The sequence below is a fragment of the Camelus ferus genome, chromosome 6 (genome assembly GCF_009834535.1).
Source record: "Camelus ferus isolate YT-003-E chromosome 6, BCGSAC_Cfer_1.0, whole genome shotgun sequence".
Classification (NCBI taxonomy): Eukaryota; Metazoa; Chordata; class Mammalia; order Artiodactyla; family Camelidae; genus Camelus; species Camelus ferus.
Genome location: NC_045701.1, coordinates 40,520,925 through 40,547,755, shown reverse-complemented (window position 1 = coordinate 40,547,755; position 26,831 = coordinate 40,520,925). Strand labels below are relative to the sequence as shown.

The 26,831-nt window shown below is 35.4% G+C and overlaps 1 protein-coding gene across 1 annotated transcript in view; it reads left to right on the top strand.

Annotated features, from left to right (window-relative positions):
- The window catches only part of SNX6 (sorting nexin 6), a 43,413-nt gene that overhangs the window by 11,500 nt on the left and 5,082 nt on the right, over nt 1-26,831 (top strand). The window contains exons 3-11 of the mRNA XM_032481860.1: nt 1,493-1,597; nt 2,191-2,301; nt 3,259-3,380; nt 5,273-5,396; nt 9,601-9,696; nt 11,671-11,776; nt 18,596-18,671; nt 19,419-19,458; nt 23,028-23,114. Of these exons, the coding sequence (XP_032337751.1) occupies nt 1,493-1,597; nt 2,191-2,301; nt 3,259-3,380; nt 5,273-5,396; nt 9,601-9,696; nt 11,671-11,776; nt 18,596-18,671; nt 19,419-19,458; nt 23,028-23,114 (867 nt within the window). The remainder of the gene's footprint in view (nt 1-1,492; nt 1,598-2,190; nt 2,302-3,258; nt 3,381-5,272; nt 5,397-9,600; nt 9,697-11,670; nt 11,777-18,595; nt 18,672-19,418; nt 19,459-23,027; nt 23,115-26,831) is intronic.

The following is a 26,831-nucleotide window of genomic DNA, read 5'->3' as shown; positions in this document are numbered from 1 at the left end:
ACTGTTTTATTTCTTCTGTGACTCTTAAGTTAGATTGTATGTAATGGTATTTATTTTTTAAAAGCATGTCTATTTGATACAGAACCAATAGCGCAAATATGAGATAGTATACTACTGTCATTACTAATAAACAAGCCTATTTAATGAAAAACTTCACAAAATTCATCTTTTAATCACAGGATTTCTGTTTAAAGAAGGCTTACTTTTTTCTTGTTTATAAAGGTAATACATATTGTGGAAAGTTCGGAGAATAAAGAAATATATAAAGAAGAAAATCCACTGCTATTCACATTTTGTTGTATTTCCGTAAGCCTTTTATGTATGCATTTTTTTTTAAAGAATATAATTGAGATCATAGACTATAAACAGTTTTGCTTCCAGCATTTTCCCCGTTTACATTGTAATTGAAATTTGAAATGCTAATGAGTAAGTGAGATTCCAAAATCAGTCCTGGGTTTTACAACTAGACTGTTTGAGGCAGACTAGTTAGATTTTAAATATTTCATATCTTTGCAGCTAGCTAAGACTTTATTTTGTTTTTTAGTGTATTTGCTTCTTTTGTTAGTCTCCAAATTACCCAAAGATGTTAGAATGTTTGTTTAAAGAGGAAGAAAAGTGGATGAAATTTGAGAGTTATAAGTAGAATTATGATCATAAGTGGAAAAGTCTTCTCATAGATGAGTTAAGTTAGAAGCACTAATTAGAGAATATACCCAATTCTTCTAATGTATTAAAGCTTATAGAGTAAAATCTAATTTATATCACAGGAGTTAGTTACCGAGTATTTATTATATGTTAGCATTTTTCTTAGCACTTTACATATATATAATACATATGTGTAATATGTTTAACTATGATTAATAGTTTCATTGTATAGTCCTGAATTAAAGTAAGCAATGGAGTTAAAAAGATTGGCCAATATTCTTTTTATTATTTTTCTTGTTCTTAAAGGTAGATACATTCTTTGTCTGTCTTTCTTTCTTTCTTTCTTTCTTTCTTTCTTTCTTTCTTTCTTTCTTTCTTTCTTTCTTTCTTTTTAATTGAGTTATAGTCAGTTTACAATGTGTGAATTTCTGGTGTACAGCACAATTTTTCAGTCATACATGAATATCCATATGATATACTCTTTAATTTTAGAATATTTGAACTTTTTAAGGACTGTCTTCTTGGAAAATAGTTTTTTTTTGGGGGGGGGGTGAAACCGTAATGAATTGTGACTTAGCACATTGACTCATACAAAGCATAGCTGAATGGTGCAGAATGAAAATTAGTTAAGATAATAACATACCCAAAGCACCCCCCCCAAAAAAAAAATATATATATATATATATGTGTGTGTAGATTAAATGAACTTGAGTACTTTATTAGATTTAAGAATCTTTTGTTATTTTAGTTTTGTTCTGTTTTTGTATTGTCTTATTGTATGGGAGAAGAATGAAATTATATAAACGCCTGTAGAATTTTCATTGAGGTACTATTTTTTTTTTTCTAGCTTAAAGCAATAAATGTAGATCTTCAGAGTGATGCTGCTCTGCAGGTGGACATTTCTGATGCTCTTAGTGAGAGAGATAAAGTAAAATTCACTGTGCACACAAAGGTAAATGGGGTTTTGTACTTGTATTATTTTTGGCTATCTATTGTGCTGATGTTACATACATAATATGTTAACTAGAATTTTGGTTTTGAACATAATTAGAAATTGTATTTTAGTTTTTAATTCATTACTGCTATTTTAACAAAAAAGTTTTAGGGAAGTGTACTTTTAAAGATTAACATTTGAGAATCATAGAACTTAGACATAATGTAAATTTAATTTTCTCCAGACTTTTAGTGGTATCTTGTATTCTTGTTGTTTTCAGTTTTGTTGCATTCCTTCAGATTACTGTCTTACAAATTCCTTTTTAGATTTCAGTTCTCAGGCACATTTTCATATTGTGATCTGTTCTCCTTTGTTTTAATAGTTGAGTTTGATGCATTAATAGGGTAACTCTTAAATAATGGTAGAAGTACAGTGTAAGAGGCTGTCAGCTTATTTTCTCAAAGATTCCAAGGTAATTTTTTGTCTCCGTGTCTCAGGGTTTTCATAATCTTTCATTTAAGACTAATTTAAAAAATAGGATGTAAAATGTTTATTAAAAGCTTTTTAGTGTAACTTTGATTTTTACTTGAGAAAATCTCTTATCCTCGCAGAGTTCATTGCCAAATTTTAAACAAAATGAGTTTTCTGTTGTTCGACAACATGAGGAATTTATCTGGCTTCACGATTCCTTCGTTGAAAATGAAGACTATGCAGGTTACATTGTAAGTGTTGAGGTTCCGTTTTAATTCCATTTTCTAGGAAGTGTTTAGATACTTTATTATGTGTTGAAATGTTATTTAGCAGTTTTAGTGAACTGATGTAATTTTTTAAATTGCCAGTTACAAACCATGATCGGCTACCACCCTTTATCCTGTTTGGGAGTGTAGGGTATGGATATGTTATGCTCCCTTATTTAAACTTAAGTTCTACTGTTTATTAGAATTGAAATGGGCTTGTCCTTAGGGTTAGTTAAGGAGATGTTGCAAGCCATACTGGTCCTGAACCCTCAGGTAAACATATTTAGAGTTGGAGGGCCCCTTGAGAGGTTATCGAATGTAAATGTGCACCAGATGTTGTAACTCAGCTGTTGACCACGCTCAGATTTCTGAAATTTAGTTTCATTTGATTTCCTTGAAATCTTTCTGACCAGATCCCATCTTCATCCTTGTGGCCCCTCCTTCTCAGTCATTTGCTTCTTTTACTTTTTACAACTCAAGAGTTTGGTCGACAACTGGCAGTGCTTTTTTGTTGTTGTTGTTGTTGTTTTTAATTACCAGCTTATTTAAAGGATACAACTTGGGAACAGCCAAATGGAAGAGATGCCTAGGATGAGGTGTTTGCTATGCATATTCATTTAGTGTGTAATCAGAGCTTACATACACATTTGAGGACTCTAGGATGCCACATAGGAATCTGCAGACTAAAGTTTGGGAACTACTGTTCTAATACCAGAAAATAATGCTCTGCTCTATTTCTTCTTTGGTGTAAGGGATCTCAGGGATCTTAATTTCTAGAAATTAAGGTCAAATTTTCTAACTTTAATTGGGGTATTCCTGATAGCCAGTTCATTCAGGATGTCTTTAGCTCGCCCAGACAACAGTCTTTTATGGTAGCAGTAGTACAGCTGCGTCAAGAAATAAAATAGTCTTTAAAACTCTAGTGGTTTCGTTCTGTTACAGATCCCTCCAGCACCACCAAGACCTGATTTTGATGCTTCAAGGGAAAAACTACAGAAGCTTGGAGAAGGAGAAGGGTCCATGACAAAGGAAGAATTCACAAAGATGAAACAGGAGCTGGAAGCGTATGTGGTTTTTCTGTTAATTGTGCTTGTTTTAATTCCTTTTTTTTTTCTCTCTTATATCCCATCCTTTTAATTAAATTTCATCACAGTGACCCTTTCTGGAAGATGCAGGTTTAAGCCATACAACCAATGTTAATGATCATGATCAGAGCCTACAGGAAAATTACAGAATAATTGTCTGCACTGTAAAATTCTTTAAATTAATGTTTAAATTGACTCTGGAAATTGAAAACAGAGAATCCAAAAGTTTATACAAAATAATAGAAGGGGAAACAATGGCTTTTTAAAGTAGAATGTAAATTCTTTTTTTTTTTTAATTTATTTACAAGGTCTCTTTTTTCGACAAGTACATACTACCAAAACTTACATTTCTCATAGAAGTGTGCACTGAGCGACTCTGAATGTATTCTGCTTTCTTTTTTTTTAAAAAGTGTGTTTGTGTGTGTGATTTTCCCCCTCTTCTCTGCCTGTGGCTTCTGGCTGAAGGGGAAAAAATAGGAGCAAAGTGATGAGAGAATAGTTTTTAAATGCTTTTTATTAAATAATTTTTAGTTTCATATATACTAGACATGTATTAAATCCTTGGAAAAAAATTGAGATAATTTCTTTTTCATTTTTAGTATATTTACTGAAAATATAGTCTTTCCCCTTTTGTTAAACATTTGAAATAATTTTGGATTTGCTGCATGTTGTTTTTCTGTATTTTGAGAGTTATATAAGGAAATAACTTTCCTTGTATTATCATCACCTCCATCAGTCTTTTTCTGGTCATTTCTCCCCTTTGTACATTTCCTTTTCTCCTGTTCCACTGAATTTCAGTTTTTAAGCATATATTCACACTGCTACTAGACTCCTCTTCAGAATGCTAAACTCTTGACAAAATAAATTAATGAAGTGGATCTTTTTTGTTTAAGTGTGAGGTGACAGACATTTTAAGAATTCTGTCAATACTGAGTGCAAGCAGTAGTCTGATAGCAGACAGACATATTCGTCTATAGTTCATAAGACCGAAAACTGGAAATTAGCAGAACACATTACTATTGAAGAATCTGTGGTTTTCCAGTGGCCCTGATCATGATTCTTTTGTGGTCTGGTTAGGGGTTGGATAACAGAGAACCTGGGGTTTATTCTACTGCTACCTCCATCCTCTGCATCCTTCTTTTTTGTCTTCATTGAATGACTACCCTCACAGAGATCAAACTTCTCCCAACATTGGTCCTGCTGGTTTACTGGTATGTAAAACTTACTCTCCTTGCACGTAGTTGAAGCAAGAATATCGGGCCTTTTCCCTGAGTGTTTTTTCCCCCTCAAACTGACACATATTAGTATATGATCGCTGTGATTCACTGATGATATTAAAGTATTTTAAACAATTCTTCAATGTAATGGCAAAAATTAGTCTCTCCATGGTATGTTCCTTTCCTGTGTGCTTGGGTTATTAGATGAAAATAATTATTAATGTTGAAAATATGCTTACTGAGGTTTAGTTTTTGATTTTTTTTTTGTATTAAGGTGTTTAAAAGCAGTAATTATCTAGAAATTGAATCATTAAGATTTTACAGTATAATTTGTAGTATACTTTCTCTGGAGCTGAAAACAAACACCCTTATAGTTACCTTTAACACCAACTTGCATAGGAAGAAGGGTTCATAAAACCTAAAAATATTAACATTTAAATATAATAAATACTATTAACTAGCATGAAGTCTTTTCAGAGCTGGGTTTTATATATTTCCTTAACAGTTCAACTAAAAGCTTTGTTTACATGGATTATATCTCTGTATCTCTAATTTTGCATTCAGAATAATTCAAAGAATATTTGCTGAAAATTGTTGCAGATGATTTTCCAGTTGATGCAGTGTTTTACCTTTAATTTTGTGTATTGTTTCTAGTGAGTATTTGGCGATATTCAAGAAGACTGTGGCAATGCATGAAGTGTTCCTATGTCGTGTGGCAGCACATCCCATTTTGAGAAAAGACTTAAATTTCCATGTCTTCTTGGAGTATAATCAAGATGTGAGTATTGATCAAAGTAGTGATGAAGGTTTATTTTTAAAGAGTCAATGAAAACTGCAGGGAGTTGTTAGAAAAGACATCAGACCTTTTTTTTTTAATAATGTCATTTTTCATGGCAGTTTAAAATGACTTTTTCAGCAGTAATGCAGTATTTCAGTAGAACTTGCGTAGATTAATTGAAGAATCAATGGTAGATCATGTTACTACATGGGATATTGATCTTTATTCTGAATTGTGAACCTCTTAAGAAATAGGGTTATTAAATTGACTAATGTTTCTTAAATTTGAGTTGGATTCTTCTGAAGCCTTATGGAGAATTCCAGAGAGCTGAGAAATTCAAGATTACTTTTGGGTTAATCATTTACTCTTGATCTGTTTAACTGACCTTGAGTGCTGATGGCTCCTAATTTTCCTTCCTCCCTGCCTGAAAACTGTTATAGTGCACAAAGAGAGATTGGGGTGGTTGAGCTGTAAAGGTTTCTTCATTCATGATGCTGGAAAAATATTTTTAGTGGATGGGTGATACAAATCTTGGGATCTATATTTGGATGACTCAATTTTAGAAGAAAACAAATGTAAACATAGTGCTTGTTTGCTTACAGGTCAACATTAGGATCAAAGAATTTTGTTTAGGTAAATTTTCCCTTTTGGTTTGGTGTTAGTGAATATGACAATAAAGTATCCTAAGTCTAGCAGTAGAGAAAACCCTTTCTTTAAAAGGGTATGAAGTGTAACTCGAAATCGCAGAAATGTAGCACTTTACCATAGGTACTTTCACAAGAATAAATGTGGTGCTTGCCTGTTGTCACTTATAACTAGTAAAGACTGCTGGCCATATCATGAATTATAGGAAGCTAAAAATGGCTCATGAGTAGGGTTGCTATAGAACACATGATAGAATGCTATCATCACTTTTCTATCTGTATGATTTTGTTTATGCTGGCCCTTACTATGGCCTGGGCTAAAACCTTAATAATAATTTGGAAGAGCAGCGTAGATATGAAGTGAGGCATGGTGGTATCAGAGCTCAGGCACTGATCTGGAGTCCTCACGCTCCAAGTACTCCATCCTCTTGCCACAGCCCTTAGTACTATGTGAAATTGTATCTCTGTATTTTAAAAATTTATTTATGTATCCATTATCTCTCTCCCTCTACTAAAATTTAAGCTCTCTGAGAGTAAAACTTTCAGTTTTCACCACTGTATCTTCACTGTTACAGAACAGTGCCTGGCAATTTAACATGTAAAGTAAACATTTGTTAAAATAATAAATGGAAGATTATTAGGTGTTTAATTCAGTTTTATAAATAGTTTTCAGAAATCTTAGGATTTCATAAGTTTTTTCCCACCAAGGTAGATTTATTTTTCTTCCTTATAAATTAATATGTGCTTAATAGAGATGATGATGATGCATTTTAATAACCCATTTTGTATCAGCAAATGATGTTTTGGAGAAAGCCTAGAAAGAGGGACTGGAAAGTGCTTTGCAAATATTCTTTAACTAATTAAACAGCAAGTATGTTAACAGGTTGTAGAAGATCATAGGCCCAAAGTTAAAAGGTTTTTCTCAACCTTGTCTGTCATGCAATTTCTCAGATCTTTACTCAGTTCAGTGGTGCTGGAAAAGAAATCTGTGCCATTCTGTTACCTGAGCTTCTGAGAGTCACGGGACCGATGAGCTGTTGAAGTAGAGTGAGGGTGCCCTGAAGTCTAAAAAGACTGGGCCATCTGGAAGACCTAGAAAAGCTTGTTCCAGTATCTAGTCTTTGGAGAAATGGTCACTGCTGTAGGGAATGATTGCCTCCAGCATTGCTTTCCTTTTGTAGCTGTGTACCTCTGTTTCCAGCAGGTGTACACACCTTAGTCTGCTTAACAGTAGATTAAATATTTTACTTGTTTAATAACCTAGTCTTCATTGATTTTTTGCTGCCCCATCAGTGGCTACAACCAGGACCTTGCCTCACCTCTGACTTCTTAAACCCTAGTTTTATAGGCTCCAAACAAAGCCTTCTGTCCTCACAGCTCCCTTTTCCCCTGTTCCCATTGTAGCTGTTCTGTGACTCACTGCTACATCTGGACTCGACCTCTCCTGCATTTTGACCCTGTCAACAGCCCTTTTATTTGTCTTTACTTCTTTCTCATCTTGCCTAGAGTACCTGCTCCATCGTTTATAACAAGGTTATAACTTTAGGCAGGCCTCTCCCATTTTCCATAAAAGCTGATTTCAGTCATTCTTCTTGATCAGATAATGACCTTGTTCACCAGGAGTGGGCACCAATCAGAAATCACATTCCTGAACCTCCTGTATCCGCCACAGCCTTCAGCCACCTTGGCAGTCTCACTCATTTAATAGCTTTCCTTTTGTCTTTTTTACTTCCTCCTTTTCAATCTGGATGCCTTTTCCTCTTTTGCTTGCTTAACTACCCTGGCTAGAACCTCCAGTACAATGTCAGATGGAAGTGACAAGATCGTCCCTGATCTTAGGGCATTCCCTGTTTCACTATAAAGTATGATGCTACTTTTGGGTTTTTTCATAGATGCCCTTTGTCAGCTTAAAGAAGTATTCCTAGTTTATTGAGTGTTCTTATGAAAAAGTACACCTTTTGAGATGATCGTGTGGGTTTTGTTCTGGATTCTGTTAGTATGGTGTGATACCTGGTGCCTTTCCGTTTTGACTAAGATACTGTCTAGCTGTGCTGGGTCCCGTGTACTTGTGGTCTGTGGGATCTTTCTTGATGTATTTTCCTCTTAGCTCTGTGGTTACTTCTCAGTCTCCTTCATGGGCTTTTTCCTCCACTTACCCATTCATTTAAATCTGATTTGTCCAGGGTTCCTCACTAAGTTCTCTAGAAGTTCTTCTAGACTTCTAGTTCTGTAAATTCTCCCTAAGCGAGAATCATCTACCCCTGTGGCTTCATCTACTGCAATACCCTGTTAACTTATAAATATATGTTGCTCCCGAGTCCCAGCCTTACTTATTAACTAGCCTCCTGTAAAGCTCCGTTTAGATATCCCCTGGGCCTTTTACCCTCAGCTGAACTCTTCTGTAAATCTGTGCCTCCTTTTATATTCTCAAAGAAGGTATCACCACCTCACGGTTCCTTAAAACGTGAAAATTACTCAGGACTCCTACTCCCTGTTTCTATGAGGAGTCACCAAATTCTGTCTGTTTTACTTTACTAGATTTCAGACATTTGCTGGTAGAATTTGAGCTGTGAGAGAAAAGAAAGAGAGAGGGAGAGAGAAGGAAGGAGGGGGGAAGGAAGGGAAAGAAGTTATAGATCATTTCAAGATTTTTAATGAAAAGTATGGGGTTTTAGGGAACATGTGGGAATCTGAGAGACTGGTTGAATGGAGGAGCCATGATTAGGGAACCAGGGAGAGGGAAAATTTGGAGATTAGATTATAGTAAGTACTCTTTTAGGCTTTTCTAATTGGGGTTAGCAGAATCTCCATGTAAGGATATGATGTAGGCAACTGGAAATAAGATCTAAGGTTCAGAAAAGAGCTTAGGTGTAATGATAGAGATTTATGAGTCACTTACAGAAAGGTGAGCATTGAAGCCATGGCAGTAGGTAAGGAAATTAGATAGGATGTTCCTTCTTGGGGCCCCTTAATGCAGCAAGTGGTCAAGTCAAAAGAGTTAGCTGCTTCGCGGTTTTGCCTTTAGATAAACCATTCATGCCATTCAAAGTCATTTTTTGTGTCCTTTGTACTGTGAGTTACTGATGCCAAAATAGGACAAGAGATAATATTTGGATGAGTTCAGAGTGAAGAATTTGCAGAATGTATTTTCAGAGCTTTTAGAGAATCATATGAAGGTATATTGTACTCCAATAAATTTTACATGTTCAAAGGAACTCCTGAGTTAAATTTTTATTTGACTTTATATGATATAGTAGTGTTTGACAAAGTATGATGAGAGGGCTACTTACACCGGAATTATCAAATATACTTACAAAATTTGAGATAGCTAGGCCTTACTGAGATCAGCTGAACCTGAATCTTTGGGAGTGAGGCCAGACTCCTCTTTAACATCTCAGAATTTGAAAATCACTGATGTACATGATGAAATTGCCACTGTATTAAATTTAAAAGCTGGGATCCTTATAAGATTGCTGTTTTAGTGTCAGAGAATAAAGGAGGCATCACTTCCCATTTGTAATCTTAAAAGAAATGCTAACTTATATTTACCTTTCTTTCAGTTGAGTGTGCGAGGGAAAAATAAAAAAGAGAAACTTGAAGATTTCTTTAAAAACATGGTTAAATCAGCAGATGGAGTAATTGTTTCTGGAGTAAAGGTAAAATTTTATTTGATTAACAGAGGTATTGATTTAAGGATTCACTTCTTTTAAAAGGGGGACAGATTGAGATTTCAGATGTGCAGATTATATTGGAGTAAAAGAGAAGTCTGGACAGTGGAATCCTTAGGCCTGGGAAACTGGGCTCCCTCCCAGGGTTCCACTCGTTAGAGAGGTCCCATCTCTAAGTGGTGAAAGGTCTGCAGGTCCAAGGGGATTTGCCCACGTGGAGTCCACGCCCCTTTCCCCCAGACCAGACCATTCTTCAGGTATCTAGAACCCCACATTTCCTTGCCCAAATCCCATGCCTTCTTTCGCATCCTGCATGGGCTGCTGCTTGAGTTCATCTGCCAGTGTGTAGACTGGGCCACTGGTGTGTACTCCACGGGCAGTCACGGGGTGGAGGGAAGGCACAGGGCAGAAGATCAGTGTGCAGGATGGAATGAATGTCCAGCCACGTGCACATGAGTCTCCTCTAGGTGCCTTAGAGAGTCACAGGGTTGGACACAGGGGCTGCCTCCATGTGTACACTTACCCTTGGCTGTAGAAATGTGTGGGACAGACCTGGGTTCAGATTTGAAGTTAGAAGAGCCCAGTTGAGGTTTTGGTTTAGTCTTGTAGTAGCCACATGACCTTGGGAAAAGTCAGTTTCTTTCTCTGAATCTCAGTTTTCCCATTTTCCCACCTAGCTCACAGGATTTTGAAAGGATTGAATAAGATAGTAGTGTGAAAATACTTACAAAGTTAATTATTTCCCTGAATAACACTGAAATTTTTCTTGATAATGTTCTAAAAATGGTACAATAATTGATTTATCTGAAAACTCTTACCATTAAAATGTAAGAGAAAATGGTTATATTGTATTATCAAGAAATACTATAAGAAAGAAAAATAATGCTACTTTGTCATCATTGCCTGTTTTTACAAATACATCTACAATAAAACTTACATGTAAAGTACTATTTGATTTATACTTTGATTTTGCAGAGGCAGGTCAGTTGATAGGTGGACAGGGCATGTGCTGTGGCTGCTTTCTGATAGACTCAGCTTTTATTTTGATGCTGCTTATGCGTTAATGTAGAACTTTTTTCTTACCATTACCTAGACACCACTGTATTATCATTTCTATAATTTTATTAAAGTAATAAACACTTTTTGAACATTTACAACGTGGTGTTTGGTAGCCCACATTTTCTTAATCTTCACTGCAACTCTGCAAGTTAGTTTTATCTCCATTTCTACTGTTTAGAAAACTGGTACGTGTGAATTACAGATTTTAAATGACATTTTGTCAGTACTAACTTTTGCTTCTGAGTTGTTGAGGTGGGTCTCATATTACATCGTTTCGGCTGGTGCTTTTTCAATAAACAGTTGCTGTTTTAGAAGGGAGGAAAGTACAGTTAATAGTTTTTATTTTTAATGTATTTCTAGCTTTGTTCCAAAGAAGATTGAAAATAGTGTTTAATATGAAAATTGCTCCCAAATAGCTAGTTTGGCCAGGTTCCCCAAAGCAGCCAGAGGGCACTAATGACTGAGGCCTGGCAGCATTCAGGAATGGCCTGTAGAATGCATTAATAGACCAAGAGAAATAGATTTTCACTTGTCTGTCAGACTTTCTTTCCTTTTTTTCTCAAAAGCAGTTGTTCATTCCCACTGTGAGAAATATATTTGTTGGAGAAGCAGGATTGTAGAGGCAGAACACAAGCAGGAACACGTTTCAGAGCACAACATGTGAGCATGAGCCGTGTGGGGAGCTCTGAGCCTTCAGCTGCAAAACCGTACATTTCTTACTTGATAGACAGAACACGTTTTTAAAATCTGAACTTGGTGAAATGAATGTAATGTCTGATTATTAGACGATAGTTTTGCTGTTTTACTGATGATCTTTTATGATTGTAAGGATAACAAAGTGACTTACATGTTAAACTAAAGCAAATGAGTGAAAAAAGCTCGTATTTTCTTTTGATCCCATAGGATGTAGATGATTTCTTTGAGCATGAACGAACATTCCTTTTAGAGTATCATAACCGAGTTAAGGATGCATCTGCTAAATCTGATAGGATGACAAGATCCCACAAAAGTAAGGTTTTTCTCTGTGGCTAAAGCTTACATTGTTATTGGAATAATTATAAAGTTACTATGTTATTTATGGTTTGTAAAAGTCTTGGTAAAGAGCAGTGATTCTCAAACTTTTTAGCAAATCTGTGAGGTGAAAACTATTTTCAGAATAATGCTATGATGTTTTCTGTCTTTTTTCACCATGTTGATATGTACACTGATGATGCAAAAGTTGTGGTGGATAAACTGCTGGTGCCTTAGCACAAATCAAGGCAGTGGCACCAAACTGTGCTAATAGTCACTATATTCCTTCCCACAGTGCATTTGCAGTTAAAATTCAATTAAGAATGTCCTTGATGAAACGGTGAAATGTATTACTTGTAGTAAATCTCTTCCCTAGTACTTTTTTATATTCTAAGTGAAATGCGAGGTATGCATAAAGCACTTTGCATACTGAAGTGTGAACGTTCTCTCTAGTGAAGCATTTTAGCGACTGAGCTGCAACTGAACTAGCTGCTTTTTTCATTAGACACCATATTTACTTGAGAGAACAACTGACAAACTATGATTATTTAGACTTGAATATTTGGTAGACATTTTCTTAAAAATTAACTAAATGGGCCTGACACTTCAAGGAAAACAACTGACAGTGTTCATTGATAATGATAAAACTCAAGCTTTCCAGCAATAATTAGAAGTTTGGAAAAACTTGTATCAATCACCATGAGCTTGCTTCCCAGAAATTAAAGACTTGTCTAAGGAGATTGATGATAATGTTAGTGAATGCGGTATTGTTGATAATTGTATACTAAAGTGTGTCGACATTTGAAAGATCTGCATGATTCATTAAACCAGTATTTTCTAAATGATCAAAATCATGTATGTAAAAGATCCATTTAAAGTGCAAGATAGACTAATGGGGTTTTTAACAGCTTCACTGAGGTATAATTGATACCAATAAGCTGCAGTGTTCAAAGTATACAGTTGGGCAAGTTTTGGCATATGTGCGAAATCATCACTAGAATCAGTGTAAGGAACATATCCATCACCACCAAAAGTTTCCTTGTGGCTCTTTGTAATTCCTCCCTCCTGCCCCTGTCCCCAGGCCTCCACTGATCTGCTTTCTGTCTCTATAGACTAGTTTGCGTTTTCTAGAATTCTATATGAATGGAATCATGAATAAATGCTCTTTATTGTCTGGCTTTGAAATTCAACAGAATTATTTTAAGATTCATCCATGTTATTGTGTGTATCAGTAGTTTGTTCTTTTTTATTGCTGAGTGGTATTCCATTGTACAGATATACCATAGTTGTTTCTCCTTCCAGCTGTTGTTGGACGTTTGGGTTGTGCTAGCTTTTGGCTATTTCAAAATAAAGCAGACAGGAATCATCTATATGTAAGTCTTATATGGACATATGCTTTTGTTTCTCCCGGGTAACACCTAGAAGTAGAATGGCTGAGTTATATGTAAGTGTATAATTAACTTTAACACTGCCAAACTTTTTTCCAAAATTATTGTACAATTTTACATTCCTGCCAGCTGTGCATGAAAGTTCCAATTGCCCCACATCCTTGCCAACAAGGATAATCGGTCTTTTAAATTTTATCCATTCTGGTAGGTCAGTGGTAGTGTCTCAGTGTGGTTTTAATTTCCATTTCCCTAGTAACTGATGATGTTGAACATCTTTTCTTGTGTAAGTCCTCCAACTACATTCTTCTTTATCAAAGTTGTTTTGACCCCACTAGGTTCTTTACGTTTTCATCTGGATTTTATTTAGAATCAGCTTGTCAGTTTCTTCAAAAATTCCTGCTGGGATTTTGATTGGGATTGTGTAGAATCTATAGATCTATTTGGGAAGGATTGACAACTCGACGATACTAGTTCTTCTGATATATGAACATGGTATATCTCTCCATTTAGTTGGGTCTTTAAATTCTCTCAGCAATGTTCTGTAGTTTCCTTTGTACAGATCTTACACATCTTTAGATCCCTAATTATTTTTTGATGGTATTGTAAATGATGTGTTTTTTTACATTTCAATTTCCAGTTGTTTTTTGCCAGTGTATGAGAATACATTGTATTTTCAATATTGATCTTAGACCTTGCAACCTTACTAAAAATCAGCTCACTGGTTTTAGTAACTGTTTTGTAAATTCCTTAGGATTTTCTACATAGATGATCATACTCTAATAAAAAGTTACACTTCTTCCTTTCCAACTTGAATACTGTTTCTTTCTTTTCCCTGCCCCATTGTGCTGTGGCTGTACCCTCCAGTGCAGTGCTGATGGAAGTGGTGAGGGCAAGCAGCTTCACCTTTTTCCTTACCTTATGGGGAAAGCATCAGTCTTAAGCCATTAACTATGATGTTAGGTGTAGGTTTTTCCTAGATGCCTTTTATCAATTTGAGACAGTTGTCTTAAAGTCCTGGTTTTTCTGAGAGGGAATTTTTTTTTTTTAGTCAGAAATGAATGTTGGGTTTTGTCTAATTCTGTTTTTGCAATGATTGAGATAACCATATGGATTTTCTTTTTTAGTCTAGTAATTGGTTAATTGCACCGATTGAGTTTCAGATATTAAACCAACCTTATATTCTTGGGATAAGTATCACTTTCATCATTGGAGTTTATTGTAATAGAGTACACAGAGTTCATTGATAAGATTTTAGATTTCCCACTGCAACTAACCCTTAAAGACGACTACTTTCTGAGTAGAATATCCATAATAATCTGTAAATATTAATAAAATGCCTCTTCCTTTTCTGTTTGAGGCTAGATTTTTCTCCACATATTTGAACGAAAACAATGTATCACAGTAGAGTGAACGCAGAAGCAGATAAGAGAATCGAGCTATCTTCTGTTAGTCCAGACACAAAAGAGATTCACATAAATCTAACAATATCACTGTACTCACTAATTTTAAAATATATATGTATAGTTATTTTTCACTTGAAAAGTTATTATAACATAATGGGTTTTTTTGTTTGTTTTTGTTTTTGGAGGTGGAGGGGTAATTAGGTTTGTTTATTTATTTAGTGGAGGCACTGGGGATGAACTCAGGACCTCTTGCATACTAGGCACATACTCTACCACTGCTATACCCTCCCTCTAATGATTTTAATACTGTTATTTTAAAATAGTTAAAAAATTTTTTTTAATACAGTACATATTGATCGATATAACCCACATAACAAAAGCTCTTTAGGACCCTCAGTAATTTCTAAGAATGTAAAGGAGTCCTAAAATCAAAAAGTTTGAGAACCTCTGATATAAGACAGGTCAGTAGATACCTAGAAGTGCGACCCTCCATTTTGGAGTATTGTTATATGCCCTGATAAAAAGGAGGAAGTAAAGTAAGTCTCTGGCTTGTTAACTTCTATTCTTGTGTCTTTCTTTTGAGGGGATTAAGAGTTATTTTTGTATTTTATTTTCTTATTTTCTTTGTGATGTGCAGATTTTTTCTAATGAAGTAATAATTCATAGTTGCCTGTTCAGCTATATAGTATAAGTGTGGGAAACTGGAATTCCTTCCTAGATTCATTACTGATTTGCTTTAGAGCCTTGGGCGAGTCACATAATTGGTCTGTGTGGGTTTCCTTGGTTATAAAATGATACTAAGGAAAAATGTCTCATCCTTTTACTCCTCTGTTAAGAAAAGCTTTTTCCCACCCCATCCTCTCCCTGCTCCTCCATCAGGACCCAGATTTACTCCTGCTCCCCACGCACACCCAGAGTCACATAGCTCACTCTGAGGGCTCCAGCTGCACCCTGTTTGCCTTACTGGGAAACCCCACATTCCACCCACCCAAACTAGGCCCTGGCACCAGCCTGCGGCACTCCCCTTCCCCCAAAGAAGAAAAACTTTGTAAATACCAAGTGGTACATACTAGTGTTGACTGTAATAATTAGAAGTACCCTTCAGTTTAGATTTGATGATTTAAAATGGGTGCCTACTATATATACTTTTAAAATTTCTTTAAAATTATTTAGTTCGTAAACATTGGCATGTCTGATATGTGCCAGCCATCGTGTTTGGCATTGATTTCAAGATGAAGAAAATAACTGTCTTTACCATTAAGGAGTTAATAATTTTACAGGTGAGATAAACACTAAAAGCAAAAAATTATAACATATTATAATCAGTCCTATCATAAAGATATATATTAGTGCTATGGAAACAAAGAATGACAAGGGTCAAGGGGGTGGAGGGTGGGAAGGGATAGACTGGGATTTCAAAATTGTAGAATAGATAAACAAGATTATACTGTATAGCACAGGGAAATATATACAAGATCTTATGGTAGCTCACAGAGAAAAAAAAGTGACAGTGAATATATATATGTTCATGTATAACTGAAAAATTGTGCTCTACACTGGAATTTGATACAACATTGTAAAATGATTATGAATCAATAAAAAATGTTTAAAAAAAAAGAATGACAAGGGTCATCTGTTGAAAAATGGCAGAAAATATTAGTGATTCTTATTAATTCTATTTATTTGGCCAAATGGAATGGTGCTTTAAGAGGATGATAGTGAACCTATTTTACAAAAATACAATTATTACATATAATTAATTACATTACATATACAGTGGACCCTTGAGCAACACAGGTTTGAACTATGTGGGTCCTCTCTTACGCAGATTATTTTCAGTGAATATGTACCATAGCACTACACTATCCAAGACTGGGTAAATCTGCAGATCCTGAACCGTGGATACAGGGGCAACTGTACAGTTAAATAAGGATTCTCCACTGCGGGGAGGGTCAGCCCCCTAGCCCCTACGTTGTTCAAGGGTCAGCTTTAATAAAATTTTACAAAATTGAAAAAAAAAATTTTTGTAATTAATGAGCTTATCCTGGGTTATGAAAATTTAAACTTTTCAACTCACTGTGATGTATAAAATTAAGACAGTTTGTCTATTTTTCATGATCACATAATGCTGTAATAGCTAAGGAGGGAGGGTAGTGTTCTCAGAGCCAGATATTAGAATACAGGAATTTCTTGCTCTAAAAAATAATTTCAAGGTCAGCTTAAATATGAAATATTAATATATTCAATATTAAGCACAAAAACCTTTTTTTGAGTTTTTAAATATCTTTATTTTTAAATAATAATTTTAGACTTAAAGAACAGATTCAAAGGTAGTACAGAGTGTTCCTGTATAGCCTTCACCAGCTTATTCTGATGTTAACATCGTATACTACTATGGTGCAGTTGTCAAAACTAATACATTAATACTGGTATAATACTCTTAACTACACTGTAGTCTTTATTTGGATTTCCCCAGTCACAAAAACCATTTTTGATTCCTGCCTCTCAATAAACCAACCTTTAAGTGATTTTTAAGTATTACTTATTTATTTTTTAACTTAACCTTTTAGGGTAAGATAATGATGAAAAGCCTCATATTTTAGAAGTTACTGTTGAGAGTCTAAAGTTTGTACTCAAAGTTTCTTTATAAAAGATGCCAGAATAGTTGTTTTGAGTAACAATAAGTAGAGTCACCAAATTTCAGCCTTATCAGTTGAATGTAATTTTGTGCAAATTAAAAAAGTATAAAGATTACTGTTTTATTAGGGAATAAATACATTTTTTTAAAAGCCTTATAAAAATACTGCTAGTATAAGGGAGAATTTCCATATAAGTATTCATGTCATGGATTTCATTAATAATAGCAAATATTTGTGTAGTACTGTACATACTGTGTGCCAGCTACATAGTAACATTTACTAACTCATTTAATCCTCCAAATAATTATGTGATGTGGGCACTATTATTTTCTCTATTTCCAGATGAGGAAACTGAGGCACAGACAGGTTAAGTGATATGCCCAAGGTTGTACAGCTAGGAAATTGGCAAGCTGGGATTGGACAGTTTGGTTCCAGGTCCATGCTCTTAACCATTGCACTATATTGTTCTTTTTCTGAAATTAATAGAAGCTCCATTATAATCTTTTCTCGACAAGTGCATTGTCCTGTGTTGTCCTGTGGGGCAAGCCCTAGGAAGAGTACTGTGCAGAAGTTGAGTACTTTGCTTCCTAGCACCCAGGGGTAATGGTGCCACTATTCATCCAGCTTCCCAAGCTCCTACCTCAGGTGTGCTGTTTGTAAATCCTACCTATGACATTTACTAAGTATCTTTGAGCTTTGTTGGTTCCTCTCTGCTCTTACTGTTCTCACTCCCTTAATCCTGACCCTCAGCATCTGACACAGCAGCTTCCTGGTTGGTCAGTCTGCCTTTTTTGTCTCTCCACTCTTGGTCTTTATTCCAGGCAGCAGAATTTTTTTAATCTAAAATCTTTATCTGGTTGATTTCACTACTACTAGGATTTTAAAATGTTTAATAACATCCATTCCCAAGAGCTCAAATCCAAACTCTGTCATGGCTTACAAAACCTTTTTTCCCCCAAGTTGCTTCCAATTTATTTCCCATCTTCACCTCTTTCCACTCCCCTGTGTACCCTGCAGTGCTCTCTGAATATACTTTGCTCTTTTATATCTCCCTGGCCTTTCTCCATGCTCTCCTGTTTATCCAGAATGCCCTCTCCTCCACTTTGCCTGGAAAAGATTTGCCCATCCTACAAGCTCCAACTCCTTCTGTCTTGTCTGTAAATACTTTCCTGACTCACTCAGGTGGAATCATCTGTTTCCCCTGCTCCCAAAGCAGTTTGTATGTACTTCTAATGTAATATTCATCATATTGTATTAGAGTTTTTGTCATTCTTTCACTAGCCTTTGTGTATCTCATATTATATACACAATTTTGGGCAGATAGATATTCAGTAACTATTTTTAAATCAATAAATAAATATATTTAAGTTCTTAATTTTTTCCATAGGTGCTGCAGATGATTACAATAGAATTGGTTCTTCATTATATGCTTTAGGAACTCAGGATTCTACAGATATATGCAAGTAAGGATTCTGATTTAAAACATTACCTCTAAATAAAACAAAATTTTTGTTGGCAGCCTGAGCACACAGAATACTTCTGACCCAGCAGGCAGGGAGAAAGTCAACCTTCCCATGTTTTATCTGACACAGACCTGTCAAAGCAAGTTCTTTATAGTAAAGCAAAGTTCATAAAATTAGTATTTTAGCTTTCAAAAGTATTTGCCCTAATCCAATTATAATGTCACCTATAATTACATACTTTACAGAATACCCTTTAATAGTTTGGCATTGGGTTATATTTTAGTTGGTGTCAGCATTTGAGAGATAGACTTTTTAGTTAAAAATGAAAGTGAATCTGAGGTAGAAATGGGTTATTCATTTCTGTTATTGTCCAAAACAAAGCAGCTCTATTTGAAAATATTCCAACTCTAGTATTTTCCTTTTAAATTAGCTTTTTGTCTCTTTGGATGTGATTGTTCTGTACTTCTGTAATAATTTGAAGGTATAGACTTTAGTATTTTTAAATTTTTAGTGTATGGCTTAGACTGTTGAAAGATTTTCTGTAACAAGATTAAGAGAGTCTGTTATATGGGTGGAGATACAGAGAGACTTTTTCAACTAAATTAAGTCTACAGTGAGCAGGACTGTTAAATATTGTAATGAAATAAGAATGCTCATTATTAATATGGTTTGTGGCACATTCTCTGAACATTTGAAATAGAAAATTATTTCAAAGGTAGCTTATGATGAAATATTTTTCCCTTCTAGGTTTTTTCTTAAAGTTTCAGAACTATTTGACAAAACAAGAGTAAGTACTATTAATTAACCTTTCTTTGGGAGTATAAATCTCTGAGTACAGTAGTGTTTAACTTGCTGGGCTGTGTTTAATTGAGAAAGATGAATTATACTTCAGAAAGATGAGGCAAATTTAGATTTGAAAATGAGAGTTTTTCAGGAATTTTAATTTTTGGTGTATATGTAAAAGTTCATAGTCTTGATCAGAAAACATGTTAATTATGGTGACTGAGTTTACTTTTATGAAGAATGATCCTTTCCTGGGGCTTTGTAAGCTAGAAGAAAATCTTGGATTCGTTACTTTACCAAGATGATATTGCTTTTGATTCCCCGTGCCACACTGGTTTAAAGGTGAGTTGTATCAATATAAAACAAGTATACAACTGCAGAAAGCTTTCATTCATAGTAGTAATAATTTAATACTGATATAGTCTTGGTTTTTAAGGGTCATACTTGTGAACATTGTGATCATTAAATAATATTTAACGTTTTTATCAGTTGATAGAATAGTGAAAATGTTCATTAGATGTTTAATGGTCCTTAGCTGAGAGTGGTGGTGGCTAGTCCATTGTAGAAATCTGACTTCAGCATGACCTTGTCAGTTCAATTGTGTGTAGTAGAGACAAGAGGAGACATTCTCTCACATGGGAAAAGTTCTTATCTATGTCAGTGTCACAGTTGGGTCCATACAGCCTCTTTCCTGCCTTTGTTATCTGTACCAGTGAACATTTTCTAGGAAGATGTAATTGTGTGTGTGTGTGCATTTACATTCAAAACAATGGGTAGGGTGAGAGGGTGAGTTTGGGGGAAGGGGGAAAGAATGGGAATCTATCACAAAATAGCCTTATGTGTCAGTTCTTTCAGAAGCAGACAGCAAGATGGGATTAGATGTATAAGAGGTTTGTTATGAAGAACAAAGGGAGAGGAGCAGGGGTAGACAGGAGGAGCCTTCAGATCACAGTGCAGGTCTGCACCTGCAGAGGGAGAGGAAGGACTGAGTTGGAACAGTTTCAGGCTGTAGCGCAGTTCTAAGAAAGCTTTGTCCAGGTCAGAGGAGAGTCCCTGAGCCAGAGTTGCCCATCGGAGGAGCTGTGCATCAGACAAGAATGGGCTGACACTGCTACCTGTGCTCTGTCAATTGGTGCATAGCCGAGGCCAGGACAGGAGGATGGAAAATAACCTTGGTGTAAACATGGTTCTAGATCCAGAGAGACCTGCATTTGGGGCTCTTAGTCAGCTATGCTCCTTGCAGCAAGCATTGCTCTCGAAGGAAATCTGGGTGGCACATTTCCATAGCCCCACGATTCTTATTTCCTTTAGCCTTTGAATGTTGTTCTGGTTATCACTGCTGTGTAACAACCATCCTAAAATCAGTAGCTTAAAACAGCAACCATTTTATGATGCAAATGAACTCGGGTTCAGGAATTCAGACAGGGCACAGCAGAGCTGGCTTGCCTCTGTTCCATGACCTCTGGGGCCTCATCAGGGAAGATGTGAAGGCCAGGCACTGGAATCATCTTAAGACTCTTTCACCCCCTCTGTCTGGGACTTGATACTGGCCTTCAGCAAGAACTTCTCTGGCTGTTGGCTGTTAACACCTACATGTGACTTTTCCATGGAGCTGCTGCTTCACAGCTTGGTAAAGAGGTTCCAAAAGTGAGCATCCCAGAAGTGGAAGCTGCTGGTGTTGTAAGGCCTGGACCTGGAAACTGGCACAGCAGGACTCATGGATTGGTCAAGCTGTCTTAGAGCCCAGATTCAGGGGAGAGGACGCATACCCTACTTCTTAATGGACGGAGAGGAGCCATACTTAAAAGCACTCAGCATCATCTGGCATGTTACCTAGATTTATCTAAATCAATTTTGAAGATACTTTGTGTCTGTGCTCTTGTCTTTTAGGTTAAGAAGTTCCATAAGTTTATTTTTCCATAAAGTACTTATTTTTTAAGAAACTTCAAGTTTTTCCTTTTTATTGAAGTATATTATGCATGTAGGAAAGAGCACATAGCACAAGTGTACAGCTCACTGAAATGTTTCAAATTTAACACACCCATATAATGAGCACCCAGATCAAGAAATGGAACTTTACCAGCAACCCAGATGCCCTGCCCCACTTCAGCTGCTTTATGAGTCACCACCTCCTGTGAGGCTAACCACTAGTCTAGCTTCTAACAGCAGAAATCAGTTTTATTTTCATATTTTATATAAATGCATGATGTAGTATATGTTCTTTTATGTCTGGTGTCTTTTACTCAACATTACATATGTGAGATTCATCAGAGTTGTTGCGTAGAGGTATATAGTTCCTTCATTCTTACTGCTGTGTAATTCTCCATTGCAAGAATATACCTAACTATTTATCTGTTCTACCACTGGTAGGCACTTGGATAATTTCTAGTTTGGGGCTCTTTACAAAGAGTACTGCTAAGACCATTCTTATATATCTTCAGCTGAACATGAGTATGCATGTCTGCTGACTGTAGGTCGCAGGAGGTCCCTGTGAAAAGCTTCTGTAGATACTGCCACATTGTTTCCCAGAGTGATTCGACCAACTTACCTTCCCACCAGAGTGAATGTGAGCGTTGAGCTGCTGCAGACGGTTATAGTATTTGGTATTTTTATTATTTTAGCCATTCTGGTAGATGCATAGGGTTTTTTAACTTTAACTTTTTATTTTGACAGTGATTTCAAACTTACAGAAAAGTTGGGAGAATAGTACAAAGAATTTTTATACATGTGTCACCCAGATTTCCTTAATGTTACATTTCCTACATTAGCTAAAGTTCTTTTCTTCCAAAAGTGTCCATATTTATTGTTTTCTGCCCTTTGTGCACATCTCTCTCTCTTTTTTAAGGTAAGAATTAATTTTAATGCAGCAATACAATTACCAGTGACTCCCCTTAGTGTCATCAGATGTCTAGTATGCAGATGTTCCCAGTTGTCTCATCAGTGGCTTTTTACGGTGGAGTTTGTTTGAGTCAGGATCCAAACGAGGTCCCCATATTGCATTTGGTTGATGTAATACATCCTTCTTTATCCTCTGTCTCTCTAGACCGAATGAAGTGTTCTCATCCTTTTAGTCTGACTTGATCCCAACTCAGACTAACCACATCTGTTTATTACTCTCTGGTGCCTTCGAGCACATTTTGTTGATGTTTTGACGTTATTTCCTGGTTGTCCACAGCAGGAGGATTGGCTTGAATTACCTAGTCTACTACTGTTGCCACCCTTTATTACTTTATAATCATGTGTATATATTGGTTGCCATTGAAATGAATAGAGAGAAAATACAAATGGAGTTGAAATATGATACTGAAACTCATTACAGCCAGAACTTGAGTCAAATATAGAGCCCTCCCATAAATTCACTAATCTCATTTGTTCTCATCTTTTTTGTGTTCATTTTGTCAGTTACAAAGGAAAGTAACAGGCTAGAAGAAAGGAGAAGGGAAGGAAACTTAGATTAAATAGGAATTGGTACCATAATTTCTTATAACTTTGATTTTTTTACAGTAGTTAAGAAAGAAAACACAGTGTAGAATGTAAGTAATGATTAAATACCCAATTTTTCCCCTTTTTCAGAAAATAGAAGCACGAGTGTCAGCTGATGAGGACCTCAAACTTTCTGACCTTTTAAAATATTACTTAAGAGAATCTCAAGCTGCTAAGGTAACTTTATTCATTGTTTTTTTAAAATGAGCTATTTTAACAGGGAACTGTATTTGATATCTTGTAGTAACCTATAATGAAAAAGAATATATATATGTATATATATAACTGAATCACTATGCTATACACCATATATAACCCAACATTGTAAATCAACTATACTATAATTTTTAAAAAAATATTTAAAAAATTATTTTAGATTAAAAGTGAGTGAGCCATAAAACAAGGCATCTCAACTTTTCCCTTTGGAAATCTGTCTGTGTGCAACACTAAAACTCTTACTAATCAAAAAAATGTTGAATAAAAAAATCTAAGAAGCACTGAAGACCTAGTGGCTAAAATAGTCCAAATTCAATGTTAATTTATTAATTGAGATATTGTACAGAAAATTCCCATCTGATCAGTAGTGCTTTGAACATTTTTCTTTCATTCCTTATCAAATTATGAATAACCTTTTTAACCTGGAGGATTTCAGTAGTTCTAATACTGTCCATATCAAATTATTATAGATCAAATTAAGTCTTATAAATGATTTACACTGGATGAGTAGGGATAAAATAAATTGTTGATTTTTGAAGACATTAAATTTATTATTTTATTATATAATATGTAATTGTCAATGAGTAACTTTTTAGAAGATGACTCTAAAAGTAAATCCAAATTTTTTAGTAACCACAAGAAAAAATTGAAATTTAATTGTGAGAACTAAAACTACAGTGAGGAATCACTACACACCTTAATTAGAATGGTTAAAATGCACCACTCTGACAAAAATTATAGTAACTAGAACTTTCACGCACCATTAGTGGGAGTATTCTATAATACTTTGGAAAAGTTTTGCAGTTTCTTAAAAAATTGAACATACATCCACTCTGTGATCCAGTCATTCTAGTCCTAGGTATTAGAAAGCTTATGTCCCCACAAATGTTCACAACAGCTTTATTGTAATAGCTGAAACCTGGCAACAACCCAAATGTCCAACAAGCAGCAGAATGGATAAACAAATTGTGGTGTATTTGTGCAGTGGAATGCTACTTAACAATAAAAGGGAATAAACTACATAAGCATGCAACAGAATGGATCACTCTCAAAATAATTTTGCTGAGTGAAAGAAACTAAACAATAAAGACCATAGTTTACAGGAGCGTTCACTCTTGGTGGTGTACATTCTATAGGTGTGGCAGATGTATGATGACATGTGTCTACCATTATAAGTATCATATAGAATAGTTTCACTGCCCTAAGAGTCTCTGTACTCCATCTGTTCATCTGTCTTCCCCCAGCCTCTGTTGATTTTTTTTATCATCTCCATAGTTTTGCCTTTTCCAAAATGTCATATACTTGGGCCTGTTCATATTGGTTTCTTCACTTAGTAGCACACATTTAAGTTTCCTTTCTGTCTTTTCATGGCTTGATAGCTCATTTCTCTTTAGCAATGAATAATATTCTATTGCCTGGATACACCAAGTTTATTTATCCACTGACCTACTGAAAGACATCTTGGTTGCTTCCGTGTTTTGGCAATTAAGAAAAAAGCTGCTATAAACATCCATGTGCGGGTTTTTTTGTGGACATGTGTTTCCAACACCTTTGAGTAATAAGTATCAAGGAGCACAGTTGCTGGATTATATGGTAAGACTATGTTTAGTTCTACCAAACTGTCTTCCAGAGTGGTTATATCATTTTGCATTCCCACCAGCAGTGAATGAGAGTTCCTGTTGCTTCACGTCCTCATCAGTATTTGGTGTTGTCAGAATTGTAGATTTTGGCCATTCTAACAGGTGTATAGTGGTATCTCATTGTTGTTTTGAATTTGCATTTCCCTGATGGCATTTGATGTGGAGCATCTTTTCCCAAACTTATTTGCCATCTTTGTATCTTATTTGGTAAGGTGTCTGTCAAAAAAGGTGGGGGGGAATAATCTTTGGCCCATTTTTTACTTGGATTGTTCCTTTTACTATTATTAAGTTTTAAGAGGTCTTTGTATATTTTGGGTAGTAGTTCTTTTATCAGATACCTTTTGTAAATATTTTTTTCTCAGTCTGGTGGCTTGTCTTCTCATCCTCTTGACAGTGCCTTTTGCAGAGCAGAAATTTTTAATTTTAATGAAGTCCAGCTTACCAGTTATTTCTTTCATAGATCATCCCTTTGTGTCGTATCTAAAAAGTCATCACCAAGCCCAGGGTCATCGGGTTTTCTCCTGTACTTTGTGTTTTACATTTAGGTCTGTGATCCATTTTGTTAATACTTGTAAAGGGTATAAGGTCTGTGTATAAATTCATTTGTTTGCATGTGGATATCCAGATTTCCCAGCACTTGTTGAAAAGATTATCTTTTCTCCATTGTATTGCCTTTGCTCCTTTATTTTTATTTTTTATTTTTATTTTTATTTTTTGGTGGGGGTAGGTATCTAGGTTTATTTATTTATTTACTCTTGGAGGAGGTACTAGAGATTGAACCCAGGACCTCATGCATGCTAGGCAGGCACTCTACCACTTGAGCTATACCCTCCCCCCTACTTTGCTCCTTTATTAAAGGATCAGTTGACTGTATTTGTGTGAGTCTGGTTCTGGGCTCTCTGTTCTGTTCTATTGATGTATTTGTCTGTTCTTTCACCAGTACCACACGGCCTAGATTACTGTACCTTTACAATAAGGCTTAAAGTAGGTAGTGTTCGTCCTCTGACTTTGTTCTTCTCCTTCACTGTTGTGTTAGTTATTCTGTGTGTTTTGCCTCTTCACACAACGTTTAGAATCAGTTTGTCGATATCTATAGAATAACTTGCTGGGGTTTTGGTTGGAATCAATTACTACCTAATTAATCTTACCTACTTAATACCTAGGTATTTTATTTTCTGGGGTGCTAAATAATATAAATGATATTGTATTTTTAATTTCAAATTCCACTTATTCATTGCTGGTATACAAGAAAGCAATTTACTTTTGTGTACTAATGTTGTCTCCTAAAACTTTATTACACTCATTTATTAATTCCAGGAGTTTTTTCTACATAAACAGTCATGTCATCTGTCATCTATAAACAAGAGACAGTTTTATTTCTTCCTCCCAGTTCTGTATATTTCCTGCTTTTTCTTTTTCTTTTTGCATTAGCCGGGACCTTCAGTATGATATTGAGAAAGAGTGGTGAGATGGGATGTCCTTGTGTTATTCCTGGTATTAGTGGGAAAGCTTCTAGTTTCTCACCACTAAGTATGATGTTAGCTGCAGGTTTTTTGTAGATGTTCTTTATCAAGTTCAGAAAATTCCTCCTATTCCTAGTTTGCTGAGGATACAATCAATTGATTGTTGACCGAGTGCTAAGACAATTCAGTGAGGAAAAGAACAGACTTTCAACAAACAGTCCTGGGACAACTGAAGGGTCACATGAAAAAGACCTTCCTCACACTGTGGATAGAAGTTTACTCAGTGGATCAAAGATCTGAATATAAGGGCTAAAACTATAATGTTTTTAGAAGAAAACACATGAATCTTTTTTATAAAATAGTACCTTAATTAGGCATTGATTTCTTAGATATGACACCAGAAGCACACCAACCAAAGAAAAGTAAACTGGACTTTATTAAAATTCAAAAACTTGGTTGTCTAAAATTTTGTATATCAAAAACACTATCAAGAAAAGTGAAAAAAACCCACAGAACCAGAGAAAATATTTGCAAATCATACAATTCCCTAGTAAGTGACTGGTATCCAGATAATG